Raw genomic sequence first — 25,065 nt, 5'->3', positions numbered from 1 at the left:
CCACATAAATCTGCAATAAAATTTCCCTATTATGCAATTTTCTGGAATAAAGCAAGAAAATCAAGTATGGTTAATTATTTATATGTAACCGAACCATGCATGGTATGTACTTATGACTGCACTAAAATTCCATTTGAAAAAAAGAAATCCCTTTCACAGTCTGAGTGCTGGCAGACTGGAAAATGATTTTCCTTCTTTAATTACTATCTTTCAATAATTTCAATTTCCACAACTTTTCCAGGATTTCAAGTAAATTCCCTGAATTTCTCTGACCAATTAAGGCACAATGTATCACAACTGGCATGTTTCATAAACAAAATGATCACCTGATTCAATCTTGCCAACATATTTTTGTGATTATATTTTTTATATGTTTGCTTCTTTTTTTTTTGGTTTCAAAGTTTAAAAAAAAATATTTAAGTATAAACTATAAAATCATTTCCATAATAGTTTTTGCTTAATAAAATAATTGTCAGTACATAAGGCATGAAAGTCAGGTTTTCTTCGAGACTAACACCATTGAAATAAAGACACAAAAGCTAAGAGTGATAATATACTGACACCTGTGCACTTAAACATAACATTTTGCAGCTATACCAGTTGTACATTGGTTCTAACCTTTGGTTCTATTTCAAGCGAAACAGATTCAAGAAACAATATACCTTACATTTAGCCAGCAGATTTTTACACTTACCAATGGCACATCAATTAGATGATATTGTATACAGGTGAGTTGGGCTTTATGAATAATTAAAAATGAGTGTTATGTCGGTTCTACTTTTAGCAACAATTCTCGGTTTGGTTCCTGTTCTTAAAAATCTGTTCTCTGTTCTCGGTGTTAGGTTAACCCCCACACAATTTCCATTCACACTAAAGATAAAGTATGTCCAAATACATGGCATGTTTAATTGTTCAATATTACTTCTAAGCACCCTACTTTACAATAGTTTCACCTCAAATAAGTCACCTAGCCTCTAGGTAGCACAAGTGCTTAATGTATTACTAGGTGACTACAATAGCAAATAACCTACAACATGTGGTGATGCAAAATCTAGTTATACATTCTAGGTTATGTAATAACTTTTTTTTTGCTGAGTCACTTGTTGGTTTAGGCACATAAAAAGTTAAAAGTATTATAACAGTTCTGATACTACAACAGATCACAAAACACTGAAACTTTAATTGCAAACATCTACAGTGTTCATGAGTAGTAGACAACTGTAAATCATGGTAGTTTATTTTTACACAGGGCTACTTTCAGTTAAAATGATCATCCCTGTCTCCAAGTGAAAAGAGACAGAAAAAGGGTCGGGATCTCATTTGTTTACACTGGACACATCCTGCTGGGGTGGTTATCTTTCCAAATGTAGCAGAAGGGAAGGGGGAGGGTAACTGTGGCCCACAGCAATTTTCCAAGATTCACGAACCTTTCTTTCACTGTCACAAAGGGTTGAAATGGAAGTTACAAGGACATGTGCATTAGTTGCCCAAAATACATGCCCCCCCCCCCCCCCCCCCCCCCTACAACAGCTACAACAACATTTTAAACAAGTCTATTGTATTTTTACCACTGAAAGGTTTGACTGTTCAGCTTTCCTTGGTACCGGTAAGAGGATTATATTTATGGTTCTGGGTGAGAGTTAACTTGCTAAGAACCGGCCACCGGTAAGAGGATTATATTTATGGTTCTGGGTGAGAGTTAACTTGCTAAGAACCGGCCGAAACCAAGAATCGGGACTGACCCATCACTATTAAAAATGTAGATACTGCAAGTTATATTATCACACACATGTAAACACAGCTAAGTTAGCAAATCTCTCACAATTACAACAAAAGTTACAGAACTTATCATCATGAATGTGTAAGTACATAAATCACTTGTGCTGACAGTCCGCAGTTTGCATAAAAAATCCATCTAATGTCTGTGCAACATAAATACAGAAGCTACAAGGGTTACTTTAAATTCTCGCTCTACAATCTCAGTAGCTGCAGTAATATCAACACAATGGGCAAGGATGGCACTTAGTACATGTCTGTCTTCATGTAGATTAAATATAAAAATACTTAATTACTTTGGCCTCATCCATATCACTTGGCTTTAAGTACTACAGTATTCTAGATCTAAAATATCACATGACCTTTCAGTAATACAATATTAATTTTATATAATACAAATTTCATTACTAAATGAAGTTTTATACATACAAATACAAATTAATGAAAATACTTCAAAATATATTATTGTCATCAGAGTAACATTTTATACACATGCTTGCTAACACTTAAATTCAAACAGTCAATATCACCTGAATAAGTAAAAATGCACCATGGAATAAATGGGAATGTTTAGGAAATGGTATAAAAATGAAGGGAATGATTAATATTGTTAATGATCATACAGAAATAGCATCTATGATTATGCCATGTATATAAGGGTTCAATAATATTAGGCTTGATAATTTTCATCAATGAAAGTGCACCACATTTCTATAGTTCAATATTTGTTATAAAAAAGTCCTTTGTTTCAATGGTCGAACAATGGAATCACAAATATGGTAAACAAAAAATATTTCACTAGAGAATGCTTAATTTTTTTTTTTGCAAACTAAATGAAGTTTAAGATATTGGTAATTTATATAAGATTACTAAACTATAAAATTAAGGGACCATTAACATTGGTGTTAGATGAAAGAAAGTTTACAGCAAGGGCTGTAATATAAAGCATTCTTTAACATTATAGTAACATACAATAAAATAATGTAACTTAATATCTTTACACACACAGAATATCCTGGAAATTACAGCCCATTTTATATTACTGTATTTACCCGCAGAAAGGTTACCCCTGTGTATGGATCACACCTATACTTTTGGGTAAAAATATATATAATTTTAACCATAAGGGTCCCCCTCGAATAAGAGCTAAGGGTTACACCATATATCTGTCTTTCCTAAAATTCTGTGGATATGGTGCCCCTAGGTTCTTCTTTGTCTGTATACTACTCCACCCCCTTTTTACGACCCTTTCAATTTCCGCATTACATAACAAAAAGACAAAGGAGAAGACTGCTATTTTTTATACCCTTGTTTCTCTTTCTTCTATTGTATTTTTTTTTTTTATACCCATCCCTTTGCTGCGAGAGAGAGGTGGCGGCAAGCTACTCTGTCAGTTCCTTCTATAAAAACTAGCACTCAACTAAAAGGAGTGGCTGGAGGAATATAAAAGGCACACTTATAAACACCAACAGAATTTTCAGTTCAAAGCGTGGGAAATATCACGCAAAAAAAAACAAGCATGGCTGAGCACAGTTGCGTCATGAACACCTGTCAAGATTGACACATTAACTGTGAAGGGTGCCAGCTGATGGGACATTTACAAAGATGAGGAGGAGGGAGATCCATCAACACTGTCACATAGCCTCACCCACATGTACACACAAATGTACATACACTCTCGCTCTCTCTCGCTGGTTTATTTTTACATTTACCCCTCGTCGTCATGGCAGCACAGCGCAGCACACACGTCACTCGCCGGCAGACGGCAGGTGTAAGATAACTGCGCTGTTCACAGAGCTTCACACTACTGCCGAGATATTTTTAATTTAACAAATTATACCAACTCCTGCAGATAATTAAAAATGAACATAGTTTAGTTATTTGCGCTAATTACTGAAAGGGTTCACTTTTCGGTGCACACACAAGTGGTCTCAGAAAAATTCATGCTGATATTTGCCCAAGTCAAAAAGTATATGAGAATCTGTAACCTCCACACTTTACATGTAACTATTACTTTCTAATACAACCATTCCCGAAACTTTGGTCATATTAACACATGAATTAAAATCACTTTTCGCAACATAACCTAAAAATCCAACCCAGAAACATTTGTCCTATTTACAGTGCAGTATACTTTTTTTTTAAACCCAAAGTGAAAAACCCGCATAAGGGTCACATTATACTTTTAAATCTAAAAATCAGCATAAAATGTGCAACCCATATGCAGGTAAATACGGTATTAGTCTTCATTTGGTTGAAATGAACTTGTGTCTAAAGAAACAAAAACCACTGTCCCATCACTGACACATTGATAAATGTAATAGGTGGATATGTATTACAAATTACGCCCAATGTTTCCTGCTTGCTGCGTAGACTACTCCTCTGTCAGTTCTCCAGGTATGCTGAGTGCTGATGAGCACCTGCAAATTCACCAAGAAGACAAACATAGCATTATAAAGAATTAAAAAACATATTTTGGTTGCAACTGGATGCCAGCATCATGTTAGTCGTAAGGCCAAGAGTGCATAAGATGAGACGGAGAAGGTGGACCTAATTGCTATCACTTCGTCTCACATACACAAGAGCATCTTAGTTTCCCATTATTGCTTTTAAAAAAAAAAAAAAACCTTAGTTAAAAAAAACTACATATCTGCCTCCAAACAGTATCACTTAGCCCCTTACCACCACTGCAGACATGCACATTGATTACAGAACATATAGATTTCTCTATGTATCTTTAAATTTTAACAGGAATGTATTAAACACTTAAACCTTCCGGAAGAAATTCTTTAAATGATGGTGAAAATTGCATAAAAATCCAATGTGTAGTTTAAAAGAAATAAGAGAACAAACAAACAGACGTGGATAGCAACTTTGTTTTATACTATTTAAAGATAATCCAACCACAAACAAGTCACCTAGCCTCGCCTCTAGGTAGCACAGCTTCACTTCTCACTAGATATCTGGACCAGAACTGTACTGACATACCGTGGTGCAGCAATAATATCTAGTAATACATATTAACAACTGTTTTTATTATGGGTCAATTTTTAATTGCTTAAAAAAATTGTAAATTTATGTTCATAAGAGATTAAAGAAATTACAGTAGAACCCTGTTATAATGTTTTTCAAGGGAGCAGAAGAAAAAAACATTATAAGCAGGAAATCTCAATTTAGCACTTAACAATGTTCGAGCTTTGTACCAATGGACTCACCAAGCTATGTAAACAACTTTAATGTTAAAACCAAAGATAGTATACTTGATACATGAATTTTCTGAAACAAGCCAACAATTTTTTAACTTCATCTTGTTCCCTGGTTAAATTTTGTTTGTCTTTAAAGATACACTGCCACATTTTTTGTAAAATTGTCTCACGATTCATGACGACAACATTAAGAGTGAGAACGTCTACTCCTTTGCCACCTGAAAATGTTTAATTTTGGGATTCCTACGTATGAATGAAAAAAAAAATATTTGTAAGCAATAGAAAACACTTTTAGTTATGCCCTCGCTCAATGGTTGGCAACTTAAATATCGTAGGACTATGTACGTGCATCTGAATACCCACTGGAATGGCAAGGAAGAGAAGAGTTGACTAAGGGTGCCAACTGACACGTAACTATGAACATTGTGTACCTTCAGTATATTGCATAAAATTGTATTTTAACAAACTTCATGTATTGTATGACAGTGATTGTAAACATAAACATACATAAAGGAAACTTTTTATCGTAAGTGTTGGAATAATGTGGTTAAAACATTTTTTCCCCATTTATTGAATGTTACAAAGCAAACATTATAAGCAGGAAATTACACTATTTATGAACGTTATATGCAGGAAATAAATGCATTGTCCTTAAGGGGGAAATATTGGGACTTTAAAAATATGACATTATAAGCAGGAAAACATTATTTGCAGGAACATTATAACAGGGTTCTACTGTATATTAAAAAAATACCTAATAAGAAAAACTAGTATATGGCAGCAGCAATACAACAAAATTATTGAAAGTTATGAATGTAGGTATTATAAAATGTAAGGGATGCAACCCTCAGCTAAAATGATTTAGGGCTGCAAAAGTGGAAGCAAACACTACAGATCATGAGTAGTAGACAACACTAAATTATATATATATACAAACACACACACGCATAAATTTTTAAGTACAGTTTATAAACAAATCTATTTGTCCTGTGTTAATTTTCCACAGGTTTACTTTTAGTTGAAATGATCACCCTGTTTCTAACTAAAAAAAATGGATAAAAAAGCGTTAGGAACTATGCACAAAGAGCTCTTTTGTTTACGATTCAACAAATTCTGTTGGTATCTTTCCAACTGGGCGGGCTTTCACAAGGCGATGAAGGAAGGGAAGGGAAGACTGCAGTGTTAAATTATATATTTTCAATCTCATTTCAATGTTCATAGAATATCTTCTTGATTTTGTCTCCAAGAATAAAAACAAAACCTTCTTGTACAGCTCTAATTTCAATTGAAACATAGAATAGCAGTAAGTATTCCCACTCACAGAAAAATTAAATAAATAAAAAATTATGAATCTCTTAACAAACATTATCCAAAGTGCACTTACAATTAAAAGTCGTGCATGTGAGTGTATTTAAAACTATTAAAGGATCAGGACAGAAAAAAAAAAAAATTATGATAAGTTACACATGGACGGCTCACCAGTGAATACGTGAATGGCGGCGGTGTTGAAACGACTGCAAATGCGGAGCAGGTATTGAAGCAGCGGGACTAGACGGCGGTGCGCAGGCTGACTCCGCGGGCGGGCAGGGAGTTGCTCTTGGCCGGGATCTCCCGGGACTGCGAGTGGGCCACCACGATGGACAGGCACTGAACCCACTCCTCCACCTTCTTGCCTCCTTTCGGCTTCAGGATCAGCGACTGGTCCCCGGTGAAGATCTCGAACGCCTTCGGGATGTTGCGGGCCCCCCGGCTCACCTTCACGCTGCGGATCTGGTTCACTTCGATGGGCGTCACGTCTTTGTCGTCCTTCTGCAGGGCACGACACGAACTTAACAGTAGCATACAGCATAGGCACAGCTGGTTCATGCACAAGATCTACTTTCAGTGTTCTTCCGCCACACATAAGTAGCATTGTCACGAGCCAAGTAACCTGTAGGCATGCGTAAAGCTGGAGGGGGGGGGGGGGAAGCATGTGCATGGCAGAACAGAAGTGCAATTTCTTGCTTATGGGATAGGTAGAGCTAAATATTAGTATTTTATTATTGAACAAGAGATAATAATCGAGCATAGTAAGGATGCGGGTATGACCTCGAAGAAGAAGAAAAAAACTCAGTAGTAGACAAACATAAGCAGCATTAAAATAATTCCGTAGCACAACTGCTGCGTCATTTCTAAGTTTCCCCTTCCGATCATTACAACTAGCATATAGCATGCTACGCTACGTACCTATCCCTCCGATTTTGACCCCTAGTGCATGCGTTGCAGTGGCGTCGCAGCTAACGCACTCTCCTCTTCTACCTGTTCCTCCACCATGTACCTAACTATTCCTCTCATGTGTTTGGAGTTTTTGTAACGCTCGAAAATTGTATCCTTCTCAGCAGACGTTTCACTTCAAAAATATTAAATCTTTGGAAACAGAAAAAATGATTTTAATAGACTACATCTTTTTTTAAAGCACATAAATGAAAGAAACAAATCTTAGCAGCCACCAATTTAAAAACACCAATTTAAAGAATACAACTTTTTTTTCCTTGACATCCTAAATATTCAAAGTGTTTACCATAACGTGAACACGTTCTTTCTGTTTTAATTCAGGCAGTAATGTTTTTCAATGATTGATTTACAAAAACACTCAGTAAAGAGTATTATATTATCATATTAAAAAAATATCAACAGCTTTGTTTAAGACTAACTTGCATAAAAACCAGGAAAAAAAAAGATTCCCATTCATTCAGCAGGCTCTATGTTAAAAATATATGTAATAGTACTAGGGCATAACAGCTTGTTGACACCAGGGTGTTACAAATTTAAAAATTCTAGGAAGGCTGTATTTTGGACTACAGCTGCCATTTTTTTTATATAAATTTCAAACTTGCTGAATGGGAATATTGTGTACGGAATAAATAAAATAATTTAACAAAACTGATATTGCTTGGTTTTTTGAAGAGAATTCGAAGAATGTCTTACTTGATGGTCAGGTAGCCATGCCAGAAGAATTGCGACACCAAAAATTGCAACAGCAAACCACGGCAAAATCGGTCCATAGTTCACGGCCACTGGCTCAACTGACTTTATATCAACATACGCAATAATCATCAGAGAGCATATCCACGTCCATTACCAAACAATTTTCTACATGCCCCATCATTTCTCGCAAGGTAGACGGCGGAGGCTCGCTCAAGTGCAAATTTAGCGTCTCGATCGGGGGCTCGTTTTTCTCCACTGGCTCATTTATCTCTGCTACCTTTTAACTCGTTTATACCTATGACACTTCTCTGCATTTTTAATTGCTTCTGTTCCAACGATTTCGCTTGTTTATTTTCTTTTCTCCTACATAACCCGTTTTCGCTTAGGCATTTTACGATTAATGGCTCCAAAACCAAAGTTAGTAACTTTAATGTTATTTCAATCAACTAGCACTACTCAGTGCTCACCCTTGAGCAAATTATAGTTTTAATCACGCAAATCTGTTTATTACTTTCAGAGTTACAGACCTCACTGACTTCAATTGAATGCTCACCACCCAACACTCATTACATTATCACTGCAAATGTTAACCGGTAGGTCAACGTAACGACCACGAGCAAAGTCTGCTTTACTAAGATATATTAACTTCAACTCTGTAGCTTTCATATTTTACTAGTTTTAAGTGGTGTCAAATCCTCAGCTGAAGTGACACCCAACCCGAGATTAGAGACATTCATGTTCCTGTCGGAAAATCATTACAAAAGGGTGATGGGATGAACGGGTGAGGGGAAAATGGAAGTACCTGAGAAAACCCAATTGCTCACAGCAGCGTCTGCCATGCGTTTCCCCCTCACATGTAAATAATAACAAAATGTTGCCCCGCCCGGAACTGAACCCAGTCTCCCTGGGTGGGAGGATCGACAGGGGGCGGACAGCTACGTACAGAGCCCTTGTAGGAGAGGTGGACCCCGGACAGGGTGAAGTATCGCGTCCTCCACCGCCTGAAGAGCCTCCAGCGGCCCTTCTTCTCCTTGAGGCAGCCCTCGATGACTGGCTGGCTGTCCTGCAGGAAGCCCACGGCGCGCTCCGGGTGGTTGCACAGGAAGCAGCCCCACCTAGCCTCCTCTGCGTTGGGGGTCGCCTCGAACACGTCGAAGAAGCCGCTGTGTCGCAGCTCGTTCAGCAGCAAGTCCTGATCCTACAACGCACGTCCTCTGCCTCACACACAGGTGGGGGGAGCAGTGTCAGCTGAAGCCTGCAGTTAAATTATTCACGTGGTGTCTACAAATACACAGTGAACCAATTTCCTGGTCTTTCAGGACATTTTTATTTATTTATTTATTTATTTAATATTGTAAATTGCCATCCAACAGCCGAGGGCTTTAGCGGTGGGCACGACACATATATACAAGGACAACATATAAACAATACAAACAAAATACAAACAAACAAGTAAAGTTAAAATAAGTCTAACTATTAAAAATAAACATCAAAATATAAAAATAAAAATGCACGTAGAAAAAGGAATACACATGCAAAATTTCGAGTTTGTAGGTTCGACAGTTCCTGAGGATTCGAGACGAGTGAGTCAGCGAGTGGTATTTCGCTTCATACAAACCTTACCACCCCTTTAGGAAGGAAGTTAAAAAAAATCCCTCCATAATGTACCCCTAGGGTACTCAGGGAATATTTCCTCTAAATTTCAAATCTATAGGTCCACCAATTTAGGTTGTGCATTGTCTGTCAGTCAGTAAGTGTTAAGAGTTTTATTAAGTAGATTATGGTGCATTATGAATATAAATATTTCACATGAGCTCAAATGTCTGAAAATATTGAAGATGGAACAAAATAATTTAATAAGTAACAAAGTAAAAAGAAATTTATAAATAACGAAAAAAAACTTAAAAACAAATCAAAAAATTTGGTAGGTAAGGCAAGGTGTATTATTATTAGGCCTTTGTGAATATTCTAATTTTTGGATACGAATAATAAACTATTCATATTTGATTCAATCTTGAATACTAACACTTCAAAATAACGAATATGCGTATGCTTACGAATACTTGACATAGTATATATACCTCATGAGCTTGTCATATACTAACGTTCACTGGTGAGACTATGTCATTTTAGCGATATAAATATCCTTTTTTAATGTTTAATAAGACTTCATAATCAAAATCATGGATAATAAGCAATGTTTTAAACATACAAAAAGTACTTTTTTTTATTGCTCTGATGTCTCGCTTAAAAAGTGATGGAATAATTCATGTAAACAATTCAAAAAACAGCATATTTGTCATTTCAAACTTGAAAACAAATTATAAGGTTTGTTTTACTTGAAGTCTCTTTCTGACCTTGTAACTCTCGGGGGGGCACCCTTGATGGTTTTACTTGCTGGAAGCAGTTTGGCTAATGGCCATTTCACCCAAGAGAGCAAGATGCTCTCAGGACACTCGGGTCATGCCCTTGATGCTCCTCCGCTTGAGGAAGAGTTGCAAGGACAAGTCGTCTGCTGGGTGTTTCAGCATGATCATATACGGTACTTCTCTGTTGTTCGTAATGTTCAGTGCATAACGATATTTTAGGGAAATAAATAACTTATTTATCCAGTTACAAATGACAATGATGTTGGCATATTTTTAAAATCATGATATTTTGAATAACTTATTTTTATTAACTTGTTTTTATTTATTACCAAAGGTTATGTGGAATATATTTATTTTGACAATCTTTCATTAAAACACACACAATATAATTGATTAAGCTCTCATTATTTGTGGCACGATATTAGGTATTGCCTAAGAAATTTCCCGTTTAGACGGATCTTACTTCGCAATTATTTTTCAAGACATCTGCTAATGTAATGTGCAAAAATAAATAAATAAATAAATACACCCCAAGTCATTCATTCTCTTCGTATATGAGTGTTATCAACACTTTTTGACCTAGGTACATTTGCTCCTCTTACCACTCCTAGGAAGCAAAAGATACTCCGAGTCAAACAAATCTATTATTTGTAGGGCCTGGAATTTTTCGCGATCGCGAATTTTGCGAAAATTCGCGCGAATTTCGCATGAAAACGCGAAAAGTAAGTACATTCGCGAAAACCACAACATTTCTATATTACACTGCGAATATATCCCCGAAAAGTACCATTACAGTAGAATCCCGCCGATGCGACCCCCCTCTGATGCGTCCATTCCGTTTATACGACCGTTTTTTGAGAAACCGTGAAAAATTTGAGCAGAGAAAGTCGAAAATTTGAGTAAAATCGGCTGAAAAACAAGTCTGTTACACTTTGTTGGGCACTGTGTTCAACTGTCCACGCAGCAGTGTCTAGCCGAGCTCGGCGCGTCCACTATCGCACGAAAAGCCGTCTCAGCTGTCATGTTATCTTACCCACCCGCACGAAAAGCCGCTGAGGTAGCTTCTGCGAGAGCGTAAGAAACTCGTCCGGCCAGGCTGGCGGTAGCGGCGGCTTGACGTCATACGTGACGTGACGCGACGCGGCGCTTACCTCTCCCATCCCCTGCTAATTCTTCAAGGCTCATCCCTCCCAGAGTCACAAACCATGTAAAAACACCCCCCCCCCCCCCCCCTTTTCCATCTAACATTTCAACACATTCTCTTCCTTATTTCAACCTTCTGCATGAGAAACTGTCAGCATCCTCCTCCCCTCCCACAACGCGTGCGCCAAAAGCCAGGTTGTATAGTCCATTCTCGGTAAAATAAATATTTTTATATGCTTATACGACTGTCCTTCGCCGTTAATAAATACTTTATACATAAGTTTAAGTTATTATGAAACAATTTGTTTATTAGTCACACAGCAGTTTCTGCTGAAAAATCACTAATATCTCGAATTTTATTGAATAGAAAAATTTAGCAGGGCTGTAAATATATTTATTTTACTACATAGTTACTTTTCCATCTGCATTCCAACGTGTTTTTATCTTTTTTTTTTTACGCTGTGAAGGGACGTGGACAAGATAATTGCTTCAGCTGTCAAAATAAACATCGCTGACGGCAAAGGCGGGTGCGCATCCTGTCGGTCTGTCGCTGTGATTATCTACTCCAAAAACATGTCACAGCATTTCAGGATAGCATTGTTCTTATATCTTTCGTTTATAGCCGAATGTTTTCTACCCGATTCACACAAATTCCTTTGTCACGTTTTTAACGAAAATAACCACCAGCTGGCTAGCATAGCCGAACTCGCGTGACGCGAATTCACTTAGCGCGAGTATTTATCGGACCCCATTGTTCAGGGTATGCGAGTCCGAGGTGTAAAATGAATTTTAAAAAGTTGTCTTTTTTACTCCATAGACTATCTGAATATGAAATCTATGCGAACAAAGGCAATTTTTTATGTATTTGGATATATTTGGAGGGGAGGGGGGGGGGGGGGGAATTGGCCCGAATTCTCTATTGCGACCATTCTGTTTATAAGTCCGTTTTTCCGGGAACCGTGAGGGGTCGCATCAGCGGGATTCTACGTATTTGCAGATCACTTATACTCACGTAAGGTTAAAGTATCATTTAACCCAAAAAAATTCCATTGACAAACACCTAAATTGGGCTAAGCATGTGGCATCGGCAGCCGAAAAAAAAAAATTGTAGTTGCAAACATCTATAGCAACGTGTCTGTTTTGTGTAACTGTTTTGGATTTAATTGGCTGTTATTATGCATATTAGTCTATTCCTAGTATACATGGATTATTTATTAAATATGTAAACTATTATATTCAATAACTGCACAATTTAGTCAACATTTAAAATACCGGTAAAATTTTCATTGCATAACGAAAATACCGACTTTAAACCACCGCTTTTCTAATTTGAAAGTACCGCTTTTTGCATACTGAAAACACCGAAATTTTCCAGGCCCTAATTATTTGTATTCTTTTCGTCACACGCACAATAAGTGGGAAAAAATAAAAAAATCAACAACCCAGGACTAAGACACCACTAAACACACACTTAATTGAGATCGGTATTAAAAGAAGTAATCATCATAGTTTCAGCAACGTATAAATTGATTGTCACAATCAATCTAACACCATGTGATACAGAAGCAGCTTACTTCATGTATATATCTATAACGAAACAGACGTTCGAACTAAAAAGTATACAAATAAACATAAATAATGGTTTAAGATGCAAGATAAAATGAAATTAGCAAAAATTGTTTTTATACTACTGCTGAACTAAAATTACAATTTACCTGGCTACCATTAACGAAAACCCATGAATAACTAGAGTTTAAATACGTAAATAAGAGCTAATTCAATTAATAATTTGGAAATACAAAATTTAAAAAAAAAAAATTCATATTTTCCGTTTCAATGGATTTTAATGTATTTTGCAGTTCACAAAAATTTTTTGATCACTACGTAGAGTAGCAGGTTATGGAAAATACTGCGAATAAGAACTGAAATGAAAGTTTGGTTGGTTAGGTTAGGTTGAGTTAGGTTAGCTGCATAAATAAAAAAATAAAAAAACCAGTTATGTCATAATTTAAATATTTCAACAAAAAATTTTCCATATAATTATTGTAACTGAGTTAACTTAACCAACCTTCCAAAATTAGTAACATTCGTCTAATTTTCCGAAGTTGTAACATGTGAAAAAACAATTTAGTGCGAATCTAATCCTCCTTGTTACCATTTGAATTTGATATTCGTATTTGATTCAAACCAAAAAACTGATATTCTTACAGGCCTAATTATTACGGTGCTTCATCAGTATAAATATTCCACGTAAGAGCTCAAATTTCATAAAATATTGGAAGAAAATACTGAAGATTGCACAAAACTATTTAATTAGTAACACAGTAAAAACATATTACAAACAAGGACGAAACATAAAAAAAAAATATATAAAAGTTGCCAATTGCAATATAAATATTTCACATAATAAATCAAATGTCTGAAAATACTGAAGTTTGTACAAAACTACTTATTTAGTAATACAGTAAAAACGAATTGCAAATACGGACAGAACACCAAGCACAGATGACAACAGTAGGGCAGGTGCGGGCAAGGGGCCACTCACCTTGGTGCAGGGGAACGCGGAGGTGACGAGGGTGAGGAACGTCTTGTTCTCGCACTTCAGGATGTCCCAGCAGTTCTTCAGGGCGCTCACCGACGAGTCCCTCGAGCTCAGGGCCGACTCCGATCTCGCCTTCGCACAGAGTAAACCCAACCACTTCAAACTTAAATACAGAAGTGTAAACATCAAATCACAAATTTTAACACTTTGTTTTGAAGTGGTATTTCTATGATACCGCTTTGAAAAAATGTTACTATTCGCAATGTTTTAGCGGTATTGCCGAAATACCTCGCGTGAGTAAGCCTTGTGCTGATATCTGGCGATCCTAACAAGAACAAGCAACATTGGCTGCTTTAATTTTTCCTTCCGCCACGTCTGCTAAATGTTACACACTAGATTCTATTTATTTTTAATATATTTCTGTATGCCTCAAAGGGTTAATATAAATTTTAAAATGTTACGGTGGTAATGGCTTGCAGTTTAAGGTGGTGTCTCACACCATTTTCTCACAATTACTATTAGTTATAAGCTATTTCTGTAAATTTAACACTACACCTCTTGGATTCGTTTTGCTGTCACAAATAATCTACCAAGTATAATATAATTGCTGTAAAATTTTGTGCAAGTATTCATAATTGTTATCACTTGTGCAACATTTGACACCTATTACATAAAACATAATTATTTGTGACAGAACTACAAATGCAAGGAGGTATTGTTTAAATTGACAGAAATAGCCCTCAAAAGAAGAAATGACAAGAAAATGAAAAACATGAACATTGCATTTAGGAAGGAAAAAATTTTAAGTGTAGACCAGCATAAGAAATAAACATGTATGGGGTACATACCAAGTTATGAAAACTTGTGCTTCAAATTGCTTATGTCACAGACTTATAGGCAGTTGGGGAAAAAAAAAAACCTTAATTCAGTCACAATATTATTTTATATGTTCATATGTTGGTAACCAAATATTATGTTTACTTTTTTGTTTACTTTTTGTTGTTTGAGAAAACAATATTTATGAAATAAATGTGACTCAAGCCATGGTAAATCAATATAAGAATTTAAATTAAAGCGGTATTATATAATGCTGTGGTATATTTTCACAATTTTGCTTTTTTAATGTTTAAGTATACTCTAGTTTTTCTTGGTACAAGATCCCAGGTTGACATGTATTTGTCAGCAGTTTATACGAATATACTAACGTTGGCCTCTACTCGGGTAAACACGATATTCAGATGTGCACTTAGCAAAGCTGGTACCATCTACTTTCAGACACCTAAACAGTGGTACCTGTGAACCACGACAGAAGCCAACTATGTACCTGTAAGGCCAGAAACATGAGGTGTATCCAAATGCGAGGGTTCCTGGTCTTCATGGTGAAGAATGTGCGGTTGTACAGGCAATGTTCGCCACGACCTTGACAGGCAAAGTGCAGCTTCGCCAGTTTCTTGGTGTTTCTTAATTCTGCAAAATACAAGGAGGAGAAAAGACATTTCAGTAAACACAATTAAAAATAGTAAAAAAACACAAAATCCATATTTCAAATTTCTGGACATCCACATGCTTTAATATTTCAAAGTCTTCTTCAGCCATGATAAAAAATTAAATAATAACAAATGTAATTTCATGAATTATTAAACTTAAGAACTATAACCAATTTAAAAGTTTAATCTTAAAGCTTATTTTTACAAAAACAATAAAACAACAAATTTGACCATCACAAGTACAAAAGGTTGGCCAAATTTGTGTGCAATATTTAAGATCAGTTTCTTCCATGTACTTTTTTATAAATCCCATAAATGTTTTACAGCTATTAAAAAATTGGTAAACTGCCAACTGGGGTGATTACTACAAAATAGCGATTTTTGGTACAGTTCCACTGGTTCTTCCCAATTGAACAGACACCGAGAACCGAAAATATAATCACAAGAGCCAGCGCCAAAGTCATAGCATAATACAAGGATAGAATAATGGTGAAATAACAAACCCTCGATGGTGCACTTGGCTGGAGGAGGAATCCGAGCAGAGACTTTCTCCATGTAGGCCTTTATTTTATCCAGGTGCTTCTCGCAGAAGTGCTGGACTGTGTCTCGCATCGGGTACGGCTCAAACACACTGATCCTCTAGCAAGTAACAAATATACCTATTAGATTACGAACAACACACACTAAAAAAACTAATATTATTTTTCTGCCGAATTTACCTTAATATTATTTTTAAGTAAAGAAAAAAAAGTGCTTACTAGAATTTAAGACACCAAAAAAATTTTGTCTATAAGACTATGAGATAAAGATGGACTTAAATTTAAGTCAGAACAAACATTCACTTGATAATCTAGTCGATTCTGCATGTGTTCTAATAATGCTAATTACAAGCATTATCAAACTGTATTTTATAATTTGGTAATTTAAAATTAGCATGTAATAGAAAGGAGCAAATTTTGGCCAGTACACTTAAAATTAACGTAATTTTACAGCAGAAGATTTCCAAAGTAAAAATAAATGCAATACTGGTATGATCATTAATTCCGGGTTTCAAGAGAGATTTATAACATAAAATAAGAACTCATTCATTATTTATCTTTTATTTACCTTATCGCAGCATTGGAATGCAACAGCTAGAGTAACGCAAGTACCCTAAGAAAACCCACCAGCTGATGACAACGCACAAAGTGAGTTTGGCCCTATTAGGTATCAACTCTGGATTGCCGAAACGAGAGTGCGAATGGTCTGACCACAGAACCACAGTGCAGCCTGTGTGGATACTGGTTTTTTTGGATGGAAAGTGACTATCATATTGAATGCTAAATATAATTGCTAATATATTTTTCAGTAAAGAAAAACAAAAATTATTTGTTAATACTTAAATATTTAATTAAAAAATTTAATTTATAATATTGTCAAAACAGATAGAAAAACTTTAAAAATAACACAAATTAAATTTTCATAATAATTTTCATAAAAACAATACTTTATCCATTATTGGATTACAATAAAAGATTTATGGTTTTACATTAAAACAGCATGCAATTGAGGTTCTGTGAATTTAGGGATTTTTTGTGTTTAAAGTTTTTGCATCGTGCTCAAAGCTTCTAATCAAACAAATAGAAATTTTCCTGCCTAAGTCAACTCAAATATCAATGTACAACAGTCTTGGTTTGTTTTGCTTAGTCGCTGCTTCGCACAGGCCTACAACGAAGCCCCACGGAGAATGGGTCGACTCTGCACGCACCTGAGACGCTGCGGCCACCGCCACGTTACCCGCCTGCTGCTGGAGACAGTTGCCGATGATGGTGACGCTGGTGTTGTTGGCAGCCCTGCGGGAGGTGACCACCGCCGCGGGCAGCGTCTGCGAGGTGGCGGTGGTCGCCCCGCGTCCCGGCCCGACCACGTGCGGCTGCGACGACGTCATCGCGTGCAGGCGGCTGCCCGAGTTGTTGAGCTGGCTGCTGCGACTGTTCCCTGCGGCGAGATCGGCAAACCCACCTGTCTGACCGACGCTACGAATAGTTCGGAAGGGATGAGCCAATCAAATCCTCTAATACCGTCAAATCAACAGCACACCCATTTCTCGAAGTAACGCCCTAATTTGATCCAGGAAAACAGAGAGCTAATCAAAACAGAGCAAATCGAATAACTTTATTCCATTAAGAGTATATGCTGATCAAAATAATTTGTCTTGCTATCAGGTAAATGTGATTGCTCCCTAACATTTTAATCAAGACAGTACTCCCGTAAAAATCAATTTACAGTATTGTAGGGGTGGTCGGGCAGAGACATATAGTTTCGGGCGGGCTCGGGCGGGTAACCAGCCTATACCTTCGGGTTCGGGCAGTTTCGGGTCGGGCATCAAATTAAATCAATTTTGCGCATAATGTAGCCTGCTTTCTTTACAAAAGAGTTTTTACACTGACTGTTTAGTATTTATTTAAAAATTAGCTACAATAACATCTATCAATTATTTATTAATTTAATTTCTAACAACAAAATGCAAGGTTATGCCAGTTACTGCATTCCCTTGGTTAAATTTTGACTAAGCATAACTAGTTCCTCAACATGTTCGTCCAGCAGTCTCTCTCTTCGAGAAGTACACACATTTCCTGCTGTAGAAAATACTCTTTCACTGGCAACTTGACTGGCTGGAATTGGCAGATATTTCAAGACTAAGTTTCTCAGAGCAGGAAAGCGCACTATATAGTCAGCCCACCATTTGCAGGGATTTTCATCTTGCTGCAGTAAAGGTTCTGCCAAGTAACTGTCCAGTTGTTCACATGGAGAAGCATTTAAAACATAACCACCAGACAGACGTGTTTCTGATGAAGCTTTCTGCACCCTACTCCAAATACTGCTACTTTGAAAACTTGATTGTCCATCAGAAGTACTAGGTGTATCTGAAAAAATAAAAATTGAATATAAATATTAAATACTAAACTTTCTATATGTCTAAAAGAACCAAAACATTTTTAAAGGACATGCATAATCCTTGAAAGGGCTGTGTAGACCAAAATTGTTCAGTGCTACATTTACATGTGAAGTTATTCTATTAGTATTATAATATGTTATCAGCTTACATTTTACAGTGTTCTCTGATGGTCCCAATTCTTTTTTGAGATTTTTTTTTTACAATTTCCTTTCTTGCTTGTGTCAAAACACAGTCCTTGAATCTTGGGTCCATAACTGTGCAATAGCAATGAGGTTCCATGTTTTCAAACATGGGAAATCTGCTTTTTATTGCAGCATAAAGATTCTTAGCAAATGTTTTAGCGGATTTCTGTGCACACAAACCGTTCACATAATCCTCTAAAAACGAAGTAAGACCATACAAAATGGGAATAACCATTGATGCAGTTGGTAGGTGGTCAGTACTAACATCCCTGGTTGCTTCATCAAGAGGTTTTAACACTTCAACATAACCAGCAATCAATTCCCAGTCATTAGGAAGTAAGTTTTCACAGTTTGACTTCACAAGCTCAATTGATAAAGGCAGCTTGAGTTGCAGCAGTCTGTGAAGCATTGCATACTCGCTGTTCCAGCGTGTCTTTACATCCTGTATAATTTCCAGTGTTGAACTCATTCCACATTCTGTTTGTTGCTTTCTTAAATTTTCCGAAGCTACGTCGCTCGACTTGTAGTGGCCCACAATCTGCCTAGCTTTAGCTAACACTTGAGGAGCTCCAGTAGTCGCCTTCTTGGCATCTGATATTGTCAACTGCAGTGTGTGTGCAAAACATCTCATTCCAGTCAACTGCTCAGCCTTCCTCATTGCTGAACACATGTTCGCAGCATTGTCGGTGATACAGTAAACAGGTATTTCTAACTGTGAGAGCTGATAGTCCTCCAAAATTGACTGCACACACTGGCATATTGCATCTCCTGTATGGCTGCCAACAAAATGTTTGCAGCCCAGGCAGTAACATCTCATTTCAAATTTACCAGTCATATAATGACATGTCAGTGACAAAAAAGATATGTTGCTCCTTGAAGACCACATGTCACTAGTTAGGGAGAGGGACATAAAATTGTCTTTTTCAGAAAGGATTTTTGACAGAATGTCTTCTTTCATAGACATGTACATTGCTGGGATCAATCTACGTGAAAACGTTTGTCTTGAAGGCACTGTATACTGGGGTTGTGCCTCTTCAATCAGTGCAATGAATCCTTCCTCTTCAACAACAGAAAAAGGATGGGAATGCTGAGCTATCCATTTCCCAATTTTGTTGGTAAGTTTCTCAGCTTTCGAATGTGTGGATGGCCATTTTTGTGTTCCAGTAAACTGTTTCATTGTCATCTGCTTCTTGTGTGGCTGATTACCTTCTTTGTCTTTCATCGTTTTTTTCACACTTGCTTCTTTCTTCATAGTTTGCAACTCCATGAACTGTTTTTCAAGATTAGGATGTTTTTTCAAGTGCCTTTGCATGCTTGTTGTGTTGCCGTAAAGTGTTTTAATAACGCCGTCACAGTGTGTGCATTTAGCATTGTCTTTATCCACACGGGTAAAAAACTTCCAAATTGGTGTTTTCAAGATTAGTTGAGAGTCACTATTAGAAAGTATGTGGTCTTGTATGCCTTCACTGGTGTGGGTTGAGCTGCTTGCTTGGCCCTCACAATTATTTATACTCATGATGAGGTAGGAAAACTTATTAATTATTACTTAAGTTTTTGTATTAATGGAGCCATTAACAAGTGCACTTAAATTCCTGAGAACTGCCAAGACAATATCAAATATTAATCAGTTTTGGCCAAACACTTAATAATTTCAACCAGTTAACTTTTTCCGAAAATATGGCCAATGCAATGATACGCTTGAAGAATATCTCGTTTCAAATGTATACAAACAGTACTTCCATTGTTCCAGCAGTTATCATTGTTTGTTGGTTTTACTTCATGGCCAGCGGCTCAGCTACACGGCCAGTCATTTTACCGTGTGTAATAGTAAACACTAGGGTTAGATAATAGGTGAAAACGGTAAAACGTTTTTTCAAATGCGCCAACTGGTTCAAAAAAACTGTTGTTTTTAATTTTATGTCATCCTTAAACATTATACGGACAAAAAGCAATATTGCACTTTTGATTTGAACTGTCAACTTAAAGTCGCCGTCTTCGTCCAACGAAAAAAAAAGTCACAATCGCTCGGGCACGCGCATATCTTTTGTACTGTGTTGTCTTTGGTGCCATGGTGTCTACAATCACAACCAACATGGCCATTCAAATAAAACGATTACCAATAATTTATGTCTCATTTTACGATTGCGAACTTAGTTTTTTAGCCAATCTATTGTAACGCCGTAGAGTTTTAACAAAATGTACGGTATTTAACTTAGCGTAACCTTTTAGGTAATTTACAGTTTATTTAGAGGCTTTTTTTTAATTTACGATGTATAATGTTTTAAGGTTAGTAAATAATTCACGGTTATTTAAAACTTATATAAAGTTCAAAATATATTTAAGTAAACGCATGAAGCTATTTATTTTGCAGTTTTTAACAATTTCGTTACCAATTTCTGAACAATTGATCTTAAACACAAATTTTGCCCGATTTTTCGGGCAAAAACGATACCCGACCGGTACGTCGGGTATTTGTAGTACCCGAAACGTGACCCGAAATTTCGGGTACCCGACCACCCCTACAGTATTGATATATGTCTAAATATATTTGAAGTACAATTAAAACAAGTATTAATAACATTTTGAGATTAAAAAACCTGAATTAATTACAGTGTAAATCTTCACGGACTACATTGTTTACATAACAGGGTAGACATAAACAACATTTATGAGTTACAAAATCATAATTTTAATAATATAGGAGATATTTCAGTAATAAAAAAATTTTAAAAAGCATAAAATAAAAATTTTGTATTATTAGAAATATCATTTAACAGGTTAACTGAATTCCCGATTCAGTTGTTTACTAATTACATGTCAGCCTTGATTTACCACAAGAGCACCCTGCTATGTGTGAGGTAAACTAGCCCTGAAAACTTTTGGCTTTTCTCACCAGAGCTGCTGCTGACATGCAGGATGGCATAACATAAAACTTTGGCTGAGTACTCAGGCATCATTGAATTTCATGCATAATACTAACCACAGAACTACATTAAATGAAAATGGGCTAAAACAAATATGCAATGAAGGAAGCAAATAGCTAAATTACGAAAAGAGCAAAATATGGTTCACTGATTCATCACAGTATTCACTTGTTGTATTAAATGCTACACAAGTACCGTTGCTATTGTAAACACACCGAAATGAAAATGCACATGCTAGATGAAAAAGAACGCTACTTTGAATCTATGCCCGCGCTTCTTCGAATCATGCTGTAAATTATTGGCGTCATTACTTCAAAACAGCGCAAATCGAACAGCGTTATTTCGGGAGGTGTGCATATTCTCAAGGTATTATATTAAATGAAAAAGCTTAAAAAAATATTCTAGAAAGAAAAAACATGTATTCAAACACTCACACTTTTGTAGTTGACAAGACTACATTATTTGTGTCTCAAGAAGCTAATTCACCACTAGCTACTGCGCCTGTGCACGCGCGTGTGTGCGTGTCTACGGATTAAATAATTCTTGCTAGGGTCCCCAAAATCTGCCCAATACCTTAGTAGCATGTTGTAAAATATCCTGGTATTTCACAACATGTTTCAAAAATACTAAAATTCTGTCATTATAACTTTCTCTTATTATAAGCACGTGACTTGACTCCAACAAAGCAACACGTTATCAAGTGTTCCTCACCAACATCCTTGGATGAAGCCTGCACCACGAGGGGGCTGGTGTGTGTGACGCCCTGCGGGTACGAGGTGGACACGGACACCACCATGTCCCGGTCGTCACGAAGACCAGACGAACTGCCGCCTCTGAAACACCAAGCAAACACTCGCTGTGAAACAAGTTGTAGAGCCAAGCAACCATTACATCTTACACTGAAAGATAAGTTGGAATTATAAGCAACAGCTAAAAAAAAAGTTCAGAGAAAACATTTGTGAAACATGACAAAACATGCAAGTTTTCAATGTTTTTCCCCCAAAATTTCATAATTTGTATGAAAACACAAAGTTTGCATGAAATACAATTAATTAGTATATCTCAAGACTTGACCAACCCTACTTATAAACACATAGATAATTCACAAATTTGTAACACAAGAAACAAATTTTGGCAACAAAGTATTTCACTATCTCATATATAGTAATTTTTTCTACAACAGTGCCAATCAATAGTAGTGATGAATGGCATAAACATTATACATTGAAATTCTTAAACTATTTGGAGTTAGTTTTACAATACAGCTTTTATAAAAACAAAAATAATAATGTAGAAATCCTGTGTTTTAAAAAAACAACACTGGACTAAAAATAAAACCGACAGTTCTCATCTCTACCGCTTGCGTGACTTGCCGGAACGAGGACAGGCGGGATGGAGGAGCGGAGGAGTGGCGCTCACCCGGAGCCCTTGCCGGGCAGGACGGTGGTGACGGTCACCCCGCCGCTGGAGACCCTCTGCCGGCCCCCGTTGATGGTGGTGATGCTGCGGCTGCCTGGGCCCGCCGGCACCAGGTTGATCTGCTGGCTGGAGCTGAGGCGCGTCATGCTCTTGTGCAGGCCGCCCACCGAGCCCGCGCGGCTGCCGCCACCTGCCGTCCCCGTTACCACATGTATACCTCTGTTCCTGAACCACTGGACGTTACACTCAGCATTTCAAGTGCAATTACTCCTCGCTAACAGCCACAGCCAGCTGGGAAATGTAAAATAAATGAGTGTTAGATTTAAGAAGCCAAGAAAATATATTCAGAATTTTGGGTCTGTTTTCTGCAACCTAGCACCTACATGCCTTATCATTAAAAATTATTAATAGTAGTGTATTTTCATGCATATAATAAGTTTTATCAAAACTTAAAAAAATTTTCCTGGTTTAAGAAAACATATCGCCAGTTTTTATAATCTCCTTTATTTTACATTACTTCCAGTTTAATGCATTTTTATCAATTTTTCATGACTCCTTTGGGAAAAAATTCCTTTCACTGTGAGTTTAGAGTTGATTAAAAAAATATTGAATAGTTGCGAAAAATTTATCATTTAATTCGAAGTTCAATATTTACTTTAAAAAAACATGATACACACAAATCAATACATGGCAAAATTGACAGAACTTATAAATAAGGATAAGATTATAGAGAACCACTTTAAAACTTTTTCAAAATTAAAAAAAAAAAAAATCTTACATCTTTTTACATGATATTAATTTTGATACTTAATAAGACATATTTTAGATGATATTAAATAGATCTCAAATTCACTGTGCCACTATAACCATTAAATATAGTTTATTAAAAATTACTAGTGTTAGTGATTATTTTGCTACTGCAAAAAAAAAAAACAATTTTAGGCTTTGACTATAATCAAGAAGTTTGCATTTATTGGGTTCTATTATACCAATAATTGCTTTTAAATAAAAAAAAAAAAAAACCTTCCAGGAAGTACAACCAAATATGTAATAACATTTCTGAACTGTCCTGTACAAAATTTAAAATTTCTATTACTAATATTTTAGTTTTTAAATAATTGGCCTATTTTGTGAGATTTTCTGAAATAAATAAAGAAAATTCTGCCTTTACCAACCCACAGATGGCCAGTTCTCTCTTCACTCACTCTTATTTTTGACAGAACCTTGAATAGACATTTAACAGTGTGTGTGACCATGCACTAAAATGCAATCTGAAAAAAAAAATTACAGTCTGGGTGACTGGAGCACATTTTTTTTTGGTAAATTATTATCCTTAGTGAATTTACATATATTTCCCGGATTTCAAGTAAAATCCCTGAAGTTTCCCGACCAATTCCAACTTCCCTGATATTTTCCCTGACTTTTCAGGACGAGGACCCCCTGCGTTCACTTCAAAGTGAACGGCAAGCCCGGAACGACAGGCGAAGACCGTCCATTGGCGTGCCCCCTCACCCGTGTTCAGCCGGGTCATGCTCCTGTGGGCCGCCGACGTGTGCAGTCTCCCCGTGCTGCGGCTGTCCCCGCCCAGCCTCGTCCGGCCAATCACCAGCCGGTTCACCTCCTGCCGGTTCAGCCAGTAGCCATCCTGGTGGCCGTTGTGGTTGTGGCTGTGGTGCGGGTACCTGGCCACAATCCACAATCAACGCCACCGCCTTCCCACAACTGCTGCACTCGCTGTTTCAAAGTCATAAAAAAAAATTGTGTGGGGCTGTGTCGGGACGCACGGCCGCTGTTTAACCTGAAACGTCTGTGTCAGCGAGTCACTCTTAGTGCAATGGATTGAAATGAAAACGAGACATTAACTGCATACTGAAACAGATATGCGAGTGCTATCTTCACTCGAACTGTCCACTGGTGCAGGTGCAATAGCGGTAGAAGTGCTACTGGAGTCGGCATCGTTCACTGAGTGTGGTGCCGTGGCAGCTTTGCGACGTCCCGAAACAGTCTCGCCTACTCAGCACCGTGCATTGGGGTACCTGTGCGTGGCCCACAGCCTCCTCTTTCCAACGATAGGCGTGATTTATATTTTCGGTTAGCTCCTGCACGGGCTGA

The 25,065-nt window shown here is 37.0% G+C and overlaps 1 protein-coding gene across 3 annotated transcripts in view; it reads right to left on the bottom strand.

The window, feature by feature from the left end:
- Window positions 1–886: 886 nt before the first annotated feature.
- Window positions 887–25,065, bottom strand: part of LOC134536728 (protein melted) — a 48,344-nt gene continuing 24,165 nt past the window's right edge. For all 3 annotated transcript variants that reach the window (XM_063376611.1, XM_063376613.1, XM_063376612.1), the window contains exons 10-19: window positions 24,466–24,635; window positions 22,954–23,143; window positions 22,246–22,367; window positions 17,238–17,467; window positions 15,994–16,129; window positions 15,328–15,470; window positions 14,007–14,135; window positions 8,893–9,147; window positions 6,462–6,791; window positions 887–4,196 (exon numbers count right to left, since the gene is read on the bottom strand). In XM_063376611.1, coding sequence (XP_063232681.1) covers window positions 6,531–6,791; window positions 8,893–9,147; window positions 14,007–14,135; window positions 15,328–15,470; window positions 15,994–16,129; window positions 17,238–17,467; window positions 22,246–22,367; window positions 22,954–23,143; window positions 24,466–24,635 — 1,636 coding nt within the window. In that variant the 3' untranslated portion in view covers window positions 887–4,196; window positions 6,462–6,530. The remainder of the gene's footprint in view (window positions 4,197–6,461; window positions 6,792–8,892; window positions 9,148–14,006; window positions 14,136–15,327; window positions 15,471–15,993; window positions 16,130–17,237; window positions 17,468–22,245; window positions 22,368–22,953; window positions 23,144–24,465; window positions 24,636–25,065) is intronic.

This window comes from Bacillus rossius, chromosome 11, assembly GCF_032445375.1.
Source record: "Bacillus rossius redtenbacheri isolate Brsri chromosome 11, Brsri_v3, whole genome shotgun sequence".
Lineage (NCBI taxonomy): Eukaryota > Metazoa > Arthropoda > Insecta > Phasmatodea > Bacillidae > Bacillus > Bacillus rossius.
Note: the sequence above shows the minus strand (reverse complement) of the source record. Positions and strands in the feature narration are given on the sequence as shown.